This window comes from Ixodes scapularis, unplaced genomic scaffold (genome assembly GCF_016920785.2).
Source record: "Ixodes scapularis isolate PalLabHiFi unplaced genomic scaffold, ASM1692078v2 ptg000324l_1___fragment_1__unscaffolded, whole genome shotgun sequence".
Taxonomy (NCBI): domain Eukaryota; kingdom Metazoa; phylum Arthropoda; class Arachnida; order Ixodida; family Ixodidae; genus Ixodes; species Ixodes scapularis.
In genome coordinates, this window is record NW_024609966.1 from 433,848 (window position 1) to 450,162 (window position 16,315).

A 16,315-nucleotide genomic window follows, 5' to 3' on the forward strand; every position below is an offset into this window, starting at 1 on the left:
TGTGAATGTATGGAATAACTTATGGTCTTTTTGTTCTCTGCCTCGTTGGAACCTTTCTTTTCAACCCCTTAATATTTTGTATAGCGGTCTCTGCCACAGAAAACAAGGGGTTGAAAAGAAAAGAAAGGTTCCAACGAGGCAGAGAACAAAAAGACCAGAAGTTGTTCCACACACCCACAAGATAGCCCGCAATTTGAAGAAAGTTGCAAGCAAGTACGATGTTCCCGCTGTGTTCTCTGCCCCAAGGAAGTTGGCTGGGTTGCGCAGCCACATTTCTGATAAGGCAAAATCACCGTGTGATAAGAAACATGTCACCCCTTACGTGGATTGCACAGTGGGTGTGGTCTACGAAATCCCACCGAGCTGTGGAAAGGTATACATCGGCCAGACGGGGCAGTGCATCAATGACCGAGCACGGGAGCACGCATTATCAGTAAAAAATACATATGGCTCGCATTTGCCAATGCATTGCAACACGTGTGGCTGCGTTCCGCGACTTCAGCAGATAAAGATACTAGGAAGAAGCTGAGAGACGGTCGCTCGAGAGCTATTGGAAGCTTTTTTCATAAAAAAAGTGGGACGACATGTGTCAGCGACACTTCTATTGTACTTCAGTGTAATGAATTTCAGTTTTTGAGTGATCGGGTAAAAAATTAATCAACTTTTACATGGTGCTGCTTTGCCTGTCATGTGTATATATCTGTTTACTTTTCCTGAATAAAACTATAGTCCGTTGCAACTCAAGAATGAAGGGCAAGGGTAAGATGGGTTGGGGAGGAGGAAGCAGACGGAAGGCTGGAGAAGAGAGGGGGAAACCTCCTTCTCTCATTAGCGTTCCGTCTGCTTCCTCCTCCCCGGCCCGTCTTGCCCTCGTCCTTCGTTCTTAGGTTGCAACGGACTATAGTTGAAAGCGCCTGTCCTGTATACTCCTTGTCCTTGTCTTTTTTGTGCTATTTTATATGTTTTACTAAAATGAACCAACTAGCCCAACAACGTACGGTACCCTACTAAAAGATATTGTAGCATGTTTAAGGGGTGATGCAAAGGTTTTTTGTACTTTGTGCAAATACCGCTTAGAGCGAATCCCCGACATTACTGGCCTATCAAACATGCATTTGTTTTTAACCACATGCAATAGGTGGCATTCACTGGCGGCCCTAGCTGAGCCAATACAACTTTGAACACAAAGCCTGCACATTTCCTCCTCTAAACGTCCTCACTAGTTGATTCACCCAGCGCTCCCTAAGTAGCCCGGATGAGCACCATCGTCTGCTACATCGCCTGCTTCAGTGGTTTTCGTAGCAGATAATAAAACAGACGCTCACGCCAAGTGCCTGTTGCTATAGGGAGTATTCACTGGACGCCATATTTGCGGGTGCTGTTTAGAGCGCATGCTCAGAACGAGCTCACATCAATAGGCTGCTAAGACTGGCACTCTTGATGGTGCGGAATGCACGTTGCAAAAGAACTGTCAAAGCTCGCCATCAGCACGCGCTCAGCCTTCGCGCACACAGCTATGGCCGCCAGTGAATACTCCCTATAGCAGACGATGAAGCTAGACGTCCCATGGAGCGTGGAATGCATGAGCGAAAATGCCTTGCTGCTGTGCGAAGGGCTGCAAAGCATGTGAGCCTAGGTGTCATAGCACAATACCAGTTTTTGCCTTCCCAATGGATGAACGAAGGCAGGACAGTGTTGTGTCCCGACACTCAGAGGTGCGCATGAACATTGTGATGCTATTCCGCCATAGTGTGAAAGCTCGACAACCTCGCCTGCGTAGAGCTCCAGCGAGGTTGTCGCACGTGCAGAATGACTGAAGTGCCCTCGATGCATTGCAACAGCAGTGGGGTAGCCAAACTGGCTGGTGAGAACGGTCTAAAAGGGCTGGTTAACTCTGGTTAAGGGAAGCTACGGAGCTTCTTGGAAAAAATGAGTTAGAAGTGAATTCTAGTGTATTTTTACCCCGTGAACCCGAATACCCAAACCATTTGCTGTGCAAGTATTGTTAAACGCGAGAAAAACGCGAAAGACAGTCGCTGTCCGTGACGTCATCGACGGCTCTTTTGGCTGCCCAAGGCTAAGGAGGCGGGGCTTCAGTCCTATTTTGAAATTGCTCGTATGGCTCTCCGGCGCGTCGCATTGAAATACAATTTTGATATCTGTTAATCTAAAGGCCAAATGAACGCAATTCAAGTGTTTTTTCTCAAATCTAGAAGTGCCCCATCTTCCCTTTTAGCATGTGAAGTAATTATACCGAGCAACGCAAGCTTTTTTTCTTTCGAAATGCAAAAAGCATTGTTTTCTCCCACAACTAAATCTTCTAGAAACTACTTTCCTCAGCATATGAACCATTCACAAAACTTGCTTTTTCTCTTGAAGTGACGAGTATAGAACACGAAGTGTGCCGTTAGAAATGTGCAAGGGGCAGAGAATAGTTCTCTAAATTATCAGTGACAAGTGCAACAGACTAACAACCTAACGAGGTGGATGTCACCTATTACTAGAATTTGCCACGCCTCTCCAACCTTTTATGCGTTGGTCTTTGTCGAACTGAAGCCTATGTAAACATGAAACAATCCCTCTTTTGTTTTCCCCCCCGAAACAACAGGTCTCGGCTACCTGGGATGCGCAAGGATCATAGGGTTGCCGCCATTCTTGAAGCCCGGCAACTCTTTCAGTCCACGAAGAAAAGATGCTTGAATAAACCGTTCTCGTTTCCAAGAGGTCATTGGGGCACTTAGACATTCAGCTTGGGCAGACTGAGCAACACGACCAGCACCCCGTCTCGAAAAAGAGATTTATTTCTGGAGAATTGCTGCACCACAGTTCTTTTCTCTGCAGTTGGCCTGTCCAATCGCCAGCTGCAGGAACAATATGTACAATCGCACCAAACAGCACAAGCCACGACGAGAAATGAACAGAGACAATAGAATCTGAGATTGAAAAATGTATGGCAAGTTGGTAGGCAACTGTTGCTTACATGAAATGTTCTAGCATCACAAACGTTTAGCAATACTCCCGAGTTTCACGTATGCAACAGAATTCCTTCGATAGTTGCTCCTATACTCCGTTTCACATTACGCCTGGGTGCAGCGGATGCTACAAGCCATCGCAGCCAATTCAAGGCTGTGCGTCACGTGACCATGCAGAGGCGGCACAGCAACGCGTGGAAAGCATATTACGGACTACCTCCAGAGAGCGGGGATTGGCTAGGATAGCTCTTAGCGTTCGCACGCAAGGTGAAATGGAGTATGGAATGAAGCGATACTACCGCTAATCGTTTTATCATTCTGGCGATCTTCAAGAGCCTTTCATACCCTCGAGCTTCTCCTCTCCTACCTCACTCCTCCTCGACTGCCCTCTGGTCATGTGACCTCCCCATTACCCAATCAGCATCAAGCTTCACAGCCACACTTATCAGGCTTCACAAAATTCTGAACTAGACAATGAACATTTTAAATTAAAATGATTGGTACTTGTCAAAGCCAAAGTTTCACCTTGGATCGTGCTGACATCTGAAACTATATAAATACGACACCTGAATCAACTAGGTCACGTTCTTCTAATAGCAGCGCAAGTTCCACGAGAAATATCAATGAAAAAAGCACACATTTATACATTTACACAATTGCTACGTGAAACCAGGTGCCGCATAAGAGAACACCAGATTCGTCCCTCCGCCGGTGCAATGAGGTTGCCTCCCCTGAAAGTCACGAGCGTTTCATACAGCAATATTTTGCAGGGGCATGCATACCCCCTATTTGGACTAGAAAAAATATGAATTGTCACTCGGATCCAACCGGTCAAAAATCAAACTATACATATCCTGCTATAGCTGCCATCACCCTTCAACAGACATTTCTGCTATACATGCTGTCTGTGCCGTTTGGCCTTTGATGCATTAGTACACCTTTTATCCATTGCACTCTTTGGTGTTAATCGCAACACGGGGACAGTTCCACCCACTAGTACTTACTTTGGTATCAGCTTCAGGAATATAAAAGGGCAATCTTAAAGGAAAGTATGATACCTTAGTGTCTTCAAACTAATTCCCTCTAAACTAGATCCAGCTTAATTCCCTGCCTTCGAATCATTTGACAACCACAGTCTTCAGAACCTCAGTGCCCAAAGGTACTCCCTCCAGAGACCGCTGCTTTGAGTCAAAAGAGGCTTACCGGAAGAGGGATTTCGAAACTGAATGCAACGGAACTTGGAGCAGTACACTTCGTTGCCAAAGAAATTTAAAAAAAAACTTCCAAGGAAGTGGATTTGCAGTTATTGAGCTGACAAGAATGGCCAGTTCTAATCAACCTGGGGATAAAAAGTCGTGTTGAGGATTAGCCCCTCAGAATCAGAGTTGGGGACTAACCACACAGAATTCAAAGGTGGCTACGACTTTCAAAAAAGAGTTAATTTCTTGGCTCAAAATGATATTTTTTCGTCAAATAGATAGTTAATTGTGCGCGTCTCGCAACATCGAGGAAACTGTCACGACGTGTCTGTCAGCAACCATACTGTCAAGAGTCTCCTTTTCTGTTCTCCATATCTGCTCCATTCGATGGAGCAGATGCCTACCTTGCCTGTTATCAGACACTGCAGTTGAACACTTTTCCAGCCTACTTTCACAGGTTGCCTAATGAAACTTGCTACAGTCACGAGTTAATGCGTGTATCTACTTGACAGAGCCGCAAAAACACAGAGCGACCACAGCAGCAAGCTGTCAAAGTGTACGGTGGCCATCTGCGAAGGGTCTAGAAAATATGCGGCACCAGATGCGCAGAACACAAAGCAGCAAAAGTAACTCTGAAAAGGCTTTGTCAGCAGCCTTTCGAGCATTGTCCCAAATGTTTCTGCATGCACTTGGAGGATTGGGGTATCGCTACACCTGGTGTAACCTAGTTCTGAACAGTGTTTTGGCAATGTCGATCCGTTTGTCCTATGGAAAGAATGAACAGCAACGTTACACAAAGCCCGAGAGGCCACAGACACGTGTGCATTCCTGCCAGGATATGTCAGAGCTTGAAGACACTGAGGCAGACCCCGAACACCACCGCCCAGATCACAAAGGCCACCAGGATCACGCCGAAGACGGTCGTCTTTTGCGGAGACCACGACTCCATCTGCACCTTGACGGCGCCGCGCCCGATGGCAATGCACTCGGTGCACTTGGGCCCACCCGCTGCGCACGTGCAGCGCTTGGGGGACTCCGTTGCCGTGCCATTTGGGCCGGCCGAGGCACCGCCGACATTCCTCACGAGCTCCATGTCTCCACCGGCGCCAAAGTCGCCGGCAGCACGGGTGTCGGGCGGTGCCAAGGCCAGCGTGTCTCCCGCATGGTTGTTGGCCACTTCTACCTGCAAAAAGATGTCGAAATTGTGCAAACTTAAGACTAATTTTAAGAGGGCGATCCAAGCTATATAATATATATTGAACCGCCTGCAGAAAAAACTACAATGTGAGGAACTGTGGCAGAGTTTGCAAATAAATGACATTCAAGGTGCCTTCTTGCATAAAAAGGTAATGGGTCTTGCATTGGTTACACTGGTGAAGTGAGAATAGCCACAAGCTATGACTAGCAGCTCTGTTTTGAAGAGATTCAGCATTATCTGTCAGGTACATTTGGCAATCATCTGCTCAGGGTGTCTAGCAAATTATTATTTTGAAATTCCCTCACTTTTGCAAGTTTTCCCTGACAATTTCAGGTGAAATCCCCTGACAACTGTAGAGGTGGTTAAGGGGGGACACTACCCAGAGAAAAAAAAAATTCTTCAAAAAAACATTGATTTTGAAAATTACATATTTACATCCCTCTACATCCAGAGAGTATTCCCAGAAATTTTCACTAGTTTATGCAGCATAGTTAATTTTTTATAAATTATTTTCTGTCCACCGAAGCTAAAGAAAAGGTAGGGTTTGGAGCACTTTGAACACATTTTTCTCCGTTCCACTTTCTGGTATAAATTCCATTTTAGTCAATCTATCGTTTGATAATGGCAATACAGGGAAGGCTCGTTCTTCACTTTTCCTGACTGAAATTTAATAAGGAATGCGCCTATGGAGTTTGTTTGTCACTTTACGGATGTCTTTTATAAAAAATGTTGACATTTTGTCGGAGACACAGAACACCAAAAAGTTGACAGATTTTGCTGAAGAGAAAATTGATAGAAATCAATGACTTTTTACAAAAAGCTTTCCATAGGCACACCTCCTAGGCATTCTGCTACATATCTAGCAAATAAAAATCTTGAATATTGTGATAGTTTTCCAACGATAGATTAACTAAACAATGTAGGGGTCTGGCAGATAGAAGCTGCGCTAATTTCCTTCCCACTTAACCGACAGACCTGAAATTTTGTTATGCACCCTCTAGCATGACCACCAGCCTACCCTATAAATTTCATTGATTTTAAGTCACGGGTTCAAAAGTTGACCCTCCCAGGGGGTGTCTCCCCTTAAATAAGACCATTACAACACAAGGCATTGAGCATAGTGAGGGTCATTTTGCACGGGCTTTATCCCTAGTTGCATATTCCGAAATGTTTGGGTTTGTCCAGCCCGGATTAAACTACTTTCTTGCTGCCGACATCGTCAGTGAAGAGGCCACATCCAGAAACACGATGAAACCACAACGCTACACCACACACGTCAATAACCCAATGGCAGCATGGCCGGCATGGCCGGCATGGCCGCCAGATGCACACTTTTAGATACTTTCGGCTTAAGGCTTGGTTTGGGGTCTGAGGCTTTCCCATTTATACTAAATCTAGTAGCTCTAACTGGATCTAGCCTAGTGTTGCGCCCTCAATTTATTCCAAGGGTTGGACTGGACTTGTCGGCTGTTCCCTTTCCATCGGGTAGCACACTCTACGTTGGGTGAGCAGAGCCCCCACTTCTATATAAGCAGAATTCATTGCCTATTTTTCTGCCACCAAGTTCTCCAATTCCCTGATTTTTACCGGTAATTAAAATTTCCCTTGTGTTGTGTGCACGTTTAGACAACCAGAAGTTAGCCCCAATGGCCGTTTGAAGATGAGAAATTTAGCCAGTGTAATACAGACTAAGTCGTTATAACAGACCTTGATTTTGACCAAGATTTCAGTCTGTTGTAAAAAAGTATGTTGTATGCAGATATGAAGTTGAGTCAATGGTACATAGAGGAAAACCAACCTAACTTCACAAATCGGTATGTTATATCCAAACGTCTGTTGTAACCAGGTCTGTTACAATAAGCTTCAAGTGTACCACCGCTAGCCTGGGGCCCTTAACATGCATCATGCAGTAGTGATGCATGCCAGTGCAGTGCTCATTTAGGTCGGGCAGGGGGGGGAGGGGATTGAACCCCCTCGGCTCTGCAGTGCGCGCTTTCACCCCATGTGCTCCGAGCACACACTTGGCCACCGAACCCCCAGCTGTGCCTAAGTGCTTACCCTGCTACATTTCCCCGAGATGTCAGGAATTTGCAGCAACGCTAATTTATTTTTAATTAATTACGTACCTCAGAGGTTGGGCATTACATAGAGGGACATAATACAATCGCTTATACAAATACACAAAAAAGAGAAGAAAAACGCAATGCTGCTGCGTGCGAATAGCTGTGTTAGCAGCGTGATCGACTCCCACACCCCTGTCTGGGGTTTGATCCCAGCCAGCACTTGTCCTTCTAAAGCGCAGCTCTTAGGCACTTGTTTCCGGCTTGAGCGGTGTCGCCGTCAGCGTAATTGCGCGGTGCAATATGGGTAAATTTCCCCGCTAAATTTAGCAGAAAACTTTTTTTGCTAAATTTAGCTGAAAAATTTTCCCGCTAAATTTAGTGGAAAAAATTTGCCGCTATATTTAGCGAAACAATTTCCCCGCCAAATTTAGCGGAAATTTTCCCCGCTAAATTTAGCGGAAAAAAATTCCCCGTTAAATTTAGCGGAAAATTTTCCCCGCCAAAATTAGCAGAAAAATTCCCCGCTAAATTTAGCGGAAAAATTTCCCCACTAGATTTAGCAGAAAATTTCCCAGCTAAATTTAGCGGGAAAAACTCTTCGCCAAATTTAGCGGAAAATTTTCTCCTAAATGGGAGGCGAGCAGGAGAGGAGGAGGGGCACAGCCTCCCCTCCGCACCTTCCTCTTCTCCTCCTCAACAGCTGCGCTCTAATTCGGCATTACAGGGGATTGTAAACGTCTTTCATTTTTTTTTAATCTTTCTTTTGTTTGCATGACTGGAATGTTCCAAATGACTCGAGAATATTGTTGTTTGTTCAAGCTGAGAAACTTCTAGATACCCATCCGCTTCCAAAAAGAGCTTTGCATGGCCGCTTGAGTCGGTCGTCAAGGTATGTACGGTCTCAGTTACTTTATGTTTCTCGGGAGAAGTTAGCCGCATTAAACAATAATTTTAAGTTTTATTCATCAAGTTTATTTTTTTTATTTGTGACAGTAGGACGCAGACAACTAAACATAAGGAAACGAAAAAAAAACACAAAAAACTAAACATACAAAACACTCTTTCAGTGCAATAAACCCTTCCCAAAATGCAGTGCTATCTGCTGGCTCGTATAGCAGTATCATTTTTGCCATACTAATGGCGGTAATGAACTCTTATTTTATCAGGCACCGTCACTTTTGCAAGTCAACGGCAGGCGAGGAAGTGTTCACTCTGCAGTTCTTTCTCAATCACTCTTAGTTTTGATGGTGACAAAGCTACAACCGGTCAGAAGGAAGCTCCAACCCACATAGACGCCTCTATAAAATTCTATAAGCCAAAGGGGTTTAGAGGCGATACTGTGCCTCTTGCGGAGTGACTGAATACGAGTTAGGAATGAACACTACGCTCTTGTGTTCGATTCCTGCGTCGCATCCTACCAACCCCCTCGAATGTAAAAAACTCGCATCGTCCACTTAGGAGCATCTTCAACCTCTTTCTTCATGGGTCACTAGAAGGCTGCCACTAGTATGGCACAGATGTCGTTCCCCAGACGATGATAATGATGATCAAAGTGGCCAGACTAAATTTAGAAAATGGTCTATTCTGCCACGAGAAAACGCAACACAAAAGAGGAACAAAGAAACATGCATAAAAAAAAAATGCACAATCAGGTCAGCTGACATAGGACTTTACAACCCATTCAAGCTGCAGCAGGTCAAGAGCTGAAACAAAGGACAGGTGATCACTGATGGAAAAACTTTCTTTGGAGAGGCTGTTTCAATTCGAAATGGCCACAAGTGAATTTTTACAGGGTGTCTAGCAAATTATTATTTTGAAATTCCCCTACTTTCCCGGGTTTTCCCTGACAATTTCTGCTGAAATTCCCTGACCACTAGAGGCGATTAGATATATAAGACCATTACAACGCAAGACACTGAGTATTGAGCACTGTAAGGATAATTTTGCATGGGCTTAATCGAACTTGCATTTTCCGAAACATTCAAGTTCGTCCATTCTGGATTAAACAAGCACTTTCTTGCCGCCGGCATCGTCAATGAAGAGGCCACTTCCGGAAGCACAATGAAAGCACGACACTCAACCACACATTTCAAAAACCGAATGGCCGCATGGCCGCCAGATGCACACTTTCGGATACGTTCGGCTTATTGGATTGGGGTCAGTGGCTTTCCCATTTGTTACTAAATCTAGTAGCTCAAACCATATCTAGCCTAGTGCAATGCCCTTAATCCCATCCAATCCAATCCAAGGCAAGGAAAGGCTTGGACTGGATTTGTCAGCTGCTCCCTTTGCATAAAGTAGCACACTCTACATCGGGTGAGAAGAGCCCGCGCTCCGCTCTAAGGAGAATTTACTGCCTATTTTTCTGCCCCCAAGTTCTCAAGTCTTTGCTCAGGGCACTTAATGGCTTTTCTGGCTCATTTTCATTTGGACTGGCTTTTTGACAATATCCCTGACTATTCCCTGATCATTTACGGTTTTCCCGGTCGCTCGACAGCCTGTTTTACATACTGTAAGCGACTTATTTTTCGCAGGCTCAATATTTCGTGACTTAAGTTAAAGCCGAAGTTTTGGAATAATTTGCGGGTTCTAATTTTTGCAACGCGGTGGGATCTCAATATAGATTCCAATGTGCTTACATTTTACCGGAATTGTTTGCGGGACCTATTTTTCGAGAATCGTAGGCAATTCACAGAAATTAAGTTGTTTACAGTATACTAGTGTGTGCAAAAGTGGTATTAGTTTTAAGGGGGTGATCCAAGCGGGACGATATATAGTGAGCAGCCTGTAGAAAAGACTCTACAATGCGAGGAACTGTGGTAAAGCTTGCGAATAAATGGCATTCAAGGTGCCTTCTTGCATGGAAAGGTATCGGGTCTTATACTGGTTACACTGGCAAAATGGGAATAACCACAAGCTATGAATCTAGCAGCTCTGTTTTGAAGAGGTTTAGCATTATCTGCCAGATATATTTGGAAACCGTCTGTTGACTGCAAGATTCGACGCCAGAATGAAGGGCATTAATGTACCATATTTTCCGGGCTATAGTCCATAAACTATACATGCTTATAAGTTAAAAATTTGGGCTGTGCGGATTATCTACGCGTACAGACTATGCAGAAATTTTGTTTTTCAAGATCGTTCATTATGAGCAAACATAACGAATCTTGTGAATAAAAGAGTATGTTAATGATTATTTATGCACGATACAAGCTTCTTTGTGAACTAAGAAAGCAGACATTTGTCAAGGTGTGCCGCGTATAAGAAGATTTTCGCGTCGACTACGCCCCAAATGCGAACTATGCACCGTGTGTGAACTAGCTAAGCAAAAACTTTTTTTCTTGACCCCAAATTTGCCCCTGCGGACATACATTGGGTGCAGACTATAGCCCGGAAAATATGGTATACGAAAAAGAGAAAAAGCACTGGACCGAGTGCCTTCCAGGGAAATGACCTTACGGGGAGTGAGAACGAGAGACCTTGAAGACCGAATCGCATGTAAGCGACTTAGTGAGCGACGAGACGAGCGACAGCGACCACAGTCAGCGACGAACAGCTCTCGGAGCAGCCAAAATTAAATTGTGGAGCATGAGCGCACACTTAATTTTCATTCATATCATTTCAAATATTAAGATTAATGTGTTGACCTGTCCAACTACTTTGCCTTGTCAGTTACATGCAAGCCTTTGTGAGCGGTGCTTGCACAGCAGGAGTGGTTCCCTCAAACACAGAACTTGTGCTTAGTTATGTGGAGAAGCACCAGACACGGTAACAAGATGACTGATGAAGGACAGCATGATCTGCTGTGACTCCAATAGGGTATGCCCACGCCCGCCTTTCTCTCGTCTAACAACGAGAAAATGGGCGTTCAAACTATCTGAAGTTGATAATAATCTATATTTGTAAAAACTAAAAGACCGGAAGCAATTGGGATTTTCAGAAAACTGCTTTTGCAACTCGGTACGCTCAAGCCGTCGCTCCCTAGTTTTGTAAAATCGCTAGCAAATCTGTTCTCCTTCTATCAGAAGCTAGCAGTATTGCTGACGAAAAAAGGTCAAAGAGTCGCGCAATACATTTTTTGAAAAATTACCTAAGCACCACGGAGAATTCAGAATGTGGGTACAGCTGCCCCATGTGCTCGTCTTACCTCAAAGAACGTGTCATTTGTTTTTTTTTAAATTTATTTAGAAAAGTTACTGCCGCAGTTGTAACTACCCTTGTAGTATGCCTATGCTCCTTGGTGCTTAAAAGGATGCTGAACCAAGCATTTCAGTGTCCATAATAAGTGGTGCACAATCTTTTCATGAGCCAGCAGCCACCTGTGTGCTCGAGCATATGCAACCCATACCGTTTTTTTTTTTCTTGTTTCTTTTTTACTGCCAGATTTGAGTTTAACACACTCAAACATTATTCTGAGAGTGCACATGGGAAGGGAGTAATTCTATATAATATTTTTGTTAATTACGATTGGGTTTTGAACAGCCTCCAACAGCTGTAGATTCATAGTTTTAATAACTTTTCAGTCCTACATAATATTTGTCCACAATAGAATAAAATAAAGAAATTTCCACCACCTCTTCTGTGAGAATATTGTACGTCACCCATTCGACAAACAAGGCAATAGCTCTATCGTATATTAATGGAGCTAAATTGAGCCTCAACACCTTCTCCCTAAACCTCTGTAATACCAGACACAAAGAACAGTGCGTTGAAAGTCATGCTGAACTCGGACTTGAACTTTGTTTAGACGTTTCACTTCTCGTCTTCAACCGACCGGCCGCATGAGTGGAACTCCGACAGTAGCCACAGAGCTAGATTCGGTGTACAAAAATATGTAATATTTCTAAAAAAAACAAAAAAACTTGGGGCAATTGTGAACAACAAATGTGACTGCACCTCACTTTTTTTCACGATATTGTTAGCGCTCCTGTTTGGACGAATATTGTAGTGGCCACAGCCGGCTTGAGTCTGCACTTGCCTCTCTTGAAGCTGTTCCAGCTGCAGAAGGATACTCAACTTGCAGCACACGGCCGTAAAGTACTCCGAGCATAAAAGAGAGTGTTCCATGTGACACTAGTTCTCTCGGCACACAGCTCGTGCGAAAGCACCTTGACGCGGCTGGCCTCCACTGCTGCCAGGAAGCACATTTGTTTCTCCCACAAAACCAAGGGTAAAAAAGAAGCTTTTTCTGGCACTGCTCCTACAATTTACCGTGGAGCAGATTGCTACCCATTGCAAAGGAACTTTTAATCCTGAAGCCATGAAAAAATAATCTCGATCGCTGGCACCCGAAAAGCCACTTCCCGGCTGCCTGCGGTGCTCGTCCGCCTGCTTGCCAGTGACATACAAGGGTAGAAAGAAGTAGGGATTTTTTCTTGTTGGCAGTAAAGATTCGCCTCCTGGAACCCTCGCGGCCGGCGTAACTTAACATTCAATAACTTTGCGGAAAAATTTTATTTTTATAAAATATTTTGGTTATCATTTGAGAAAGGGTTATTGGTGTGGTCTGTCAAATTCCAGCAAAATCGAAGACTACAAAAAAATTGGCGGAGTTCTTAAGCACAGAGTTTCACCGAAATAATGTTACAATACAATAATTTCGAGCAACTAAATTAATGTTTCCTTCAAGTTGTAGAGGTTGTAATAAAACTTCAAATTATAATTCAGATAAAGATTAAGCCCTTGACATTTAAATATGAACATTAATTACAGTTATGAAGAATGTCATAACAAAATTTGGCATGTGAGTTATTAATATGCCTTCTTGAAAACAATTCCGCCGAACTAGTTGAGGTTCTTCCCAAACGTCCAGGCATTGCTCCTGCCAATTTAGTTCTAATTTACTCACACCTTTATAAAAGTGATAACTAAATGAAAGAGTTGGCATAACAGATAAACCTACAGAAGAGTGCATATATAACTTCCTGCAATACCGAAGTATCCTTGCTTATCTCGAATTGGAAACAGGTATCATATATAGAAGCCGAAGTTGTATTGTGGTGCCTACTCCGCTGTTGTCGCCTCTCTGCAGTACACTAGTGCATAGTGAGAAGCGCACTCAACAAGACTAACCTGCCAAAAAAGACCACACATCATGATTATTGCGAAACTTCTGAGTACTTTCCATCCTTGATACAAAATGCAATAGAATAGTGTGTTATTGAGGCAACAATCAAAAGTTCTTAAAACTCGCATAAGCCTATCGTAACAATCTAGACGGGTAGTGAAGCTATTATATTTTCAGTATTAATAAAGTGAAATTAAGTTTTGGCACAATGTTGGTGCAAATTCCTAACATTTTGGTAAAATGTAGCAGGATGTAGCAGGGTAAGCACTTTGGCATACTTTGGCACAAATGGAACAGCAGTCCCGTCACTGATTTATGCATTACCCAGTGATGGGGAGTGCCGTAAAATTCCTTCGCAAAATTAATAAAAATATTATCTGTAGGTTTAGACCAGAGCCGTATATGTAGAGAGTTTGGCCATTCGTTGGGAAGTATAGGAGACAAATGCGGAGGCGCCATTGGCCGAAAGTGGGATGGGCGTGTTCCAGGGCGTCTTCAGAAATTCGAATGTTCCCAACCAGAAGCCGGAAATAATACCCTGGCGGTGGTCGCGAGAAACAAACCTGATAACTGCATTGGAGTAACTCTCTATGGCTGAAAATATGGTACACGTGATGTTTCAATCACGGTCATCCAAAATGATGGTGGAAGAGTGCAACTAGCGGAACGATCGACATAATCCGTACGCCAAGCGCCGAGGGCCGGGAATCTGCCGTCCGAGCGGTCACACTCTGTCCGCGCAAAACAGAGTTGAGCGGCGCATTCGTTCCTTACATCTTTCTGCATGATCATGATCAAAACAACACGTGCACCCTATTTTCAACCACGAAGAGTTACTACACTTCACCCTTACGCGCTTATTAAAACCATATACGAACATAGACCTTTGATCAGAACTGTTTCTCGCTACCACCGCTAGGCGATCCTTTTCGGCTTCTGGTTGGTCAAGGGAGCATGCCAAGCCCTCTTTCCGAGTCTGCCGCACGCCCTGGCTCTGCCCGCGCCTCCCATTGACCAAACTCTCTACATATACGGCTCTGGTTTAGACGAGTCAACAGAATTATGAAGATCAGCTACCAACTCAAACTGTCTCACACGAACGACCAAGCTGAAAGCCACGCTGGCTAGTAAAAAGAACTTGATGGGAAGTAAAGTAGGTCATAATTTGCAACAATATAATATGTTCTAGGTGTTTGCATGAAACCCAAGTAAGCAAGATGGGTCTGTAATTATCAACAGCGTTTTTATCCCTCGGCTTAGAAACAGAAATAATATGGACATTTTTCAATCATTTGGCCATCCACCTGTGGAGATGAATTGTTGCAACCACTTTCCTAGAAAAGGGACAGATAATTCTTTGGTAAGTTGTGATAACTTAGTGCACATGCCATCCAGAGGCAAGCTATCAATGGCACATTTCACCCTATGGCAAGAAATGACTATACCATTCATATTGCTTTTGAACAGACGTTTGTAATGTACCCGAGTCTAAAAGGGTATCCTCCTCAGTAAAAACACCGCAACAATGCTCGTGACACTGATCAGCCAATTGGGAATCACTAAGTAAAGAGCAATCAGTACTCAAGTGTGTAAGTACACTTGCAGGATGTGGGTTTACAACCCTCCAAAATTTCTTCAAGTCAGACCTTAACATTTTTAAGACATCAACATCAAAAATATTTTGCTTGGCTTCTTTTCTCTCTTTCTTAAAGCACAAGAAATGTGTATGATAAGGGGCCCAGTCATGTTCCTTGCCAGGGTTCTTCGCAGGTCCCTATAAACACTTTCGTATGCTTAATTTTATTTTAGTTATAAAGCAAAAAGAGCCTAGGTGCTATGTCTTCTACAGAACTACAGGCAGTCTGATTCCTCATTCCTGAACACCCAATTTTCATTCACTGAGCGCTTATCAAACCCACTCAGAAAAGAGCTAGAAAATATGGACACCCTTGACAACAAAAACGTTTGCGCTCTTATAATCAAAAATTTGTTTCCCTAAACAGTCACATTTTTCAATTCAGAAGTCAAACATATCGTATACAACACAATAGTCACTTATTTGATCAGTAACTCGGGACGAGTTGTAAAAAAATTAATCTAACACAGCTTTCCATTTTCAGCTTTCAGTTTAACTCGGGACGAGTTGTAAAAAAATTAATCTAAAACAGCTTTCCATTTTCAGCTTTCAGTTTGGGATTGAGGTCACCGTTTACAGTTGAGGTGAAGACCAGTGTGGGTAGGATTGTATAGATAACAAAGGTTGGACCTTGTGACGTCGGTGGTTAGGTTGTAGATATATAAGACATTGAGGAAATAAATGCAGTAGCTGAGTTTAAGACATTCTTTTTCCCTGTCTTTCTTCTTCAACCATGTTTCCCTGCTTTTACCACAGTCTTGGGTTTTCTACACCATGATCATCACCACGCGTTGGAGATTTGACAATTTGCCCAGAAATAACTTGCCATTTGAAGAACCTTCAACCATTCTCTTGTTTGCACAACTGCTAGAGACCTCATTTGCTGCCCAGTTGCTACCAAAATAATTAACATCTCCCGCTAATAAGACAGGTGTCTTAGGGAACTTCAATTGTATACCATCTAGACCAAGAGTGGCCAAGCTGCGGCTCGTGAACTGCATGTGGCTCTTCGCATGTTAAAGTGTGGCTCGTGGCTCCCTCCCCTACTCCCCCCTCTCCCTTGCCTCCCTCCCGGTCACATGAGCACTTCCCCAAAAAGAGAAATGGAACATGTTTTAAATTGAAAGACAGGTTGCGGTTAGGTAGTCTTGCGCTACTGCTACCTTACATACAGTTGGAC

General features: G+C 43.7%; 1 protein-coding gene across 4 annotated transcripts in view; it reads right to left on the reverse strand.

The window, feature by feature from the left end:
- Positions 1-2,779: 2,779 nt before the first annotated feature.
- LOC8042667 overlaps positions 2,780-16,315 on the reverse strand; it is a 41,564-nt gene continuing 28,028 nt past the window's right edge. For all 4 annotated transcript variants that reach the window (XM_029966750.4, XM_040502342.2, XM_002415685.5 and 1 more), the window contains exon 2: positions 2,780-5,354. In XM_029966750.4, coding sequence (XP_029822610.2) covers positions 5,013-5,354 — 342 coding nt within the window. In that variant the 3' untranslated portion in view covers positions 2,780-5,012. The remainder of the gene's footprint in view (positions 5,355-16,315) is intronic.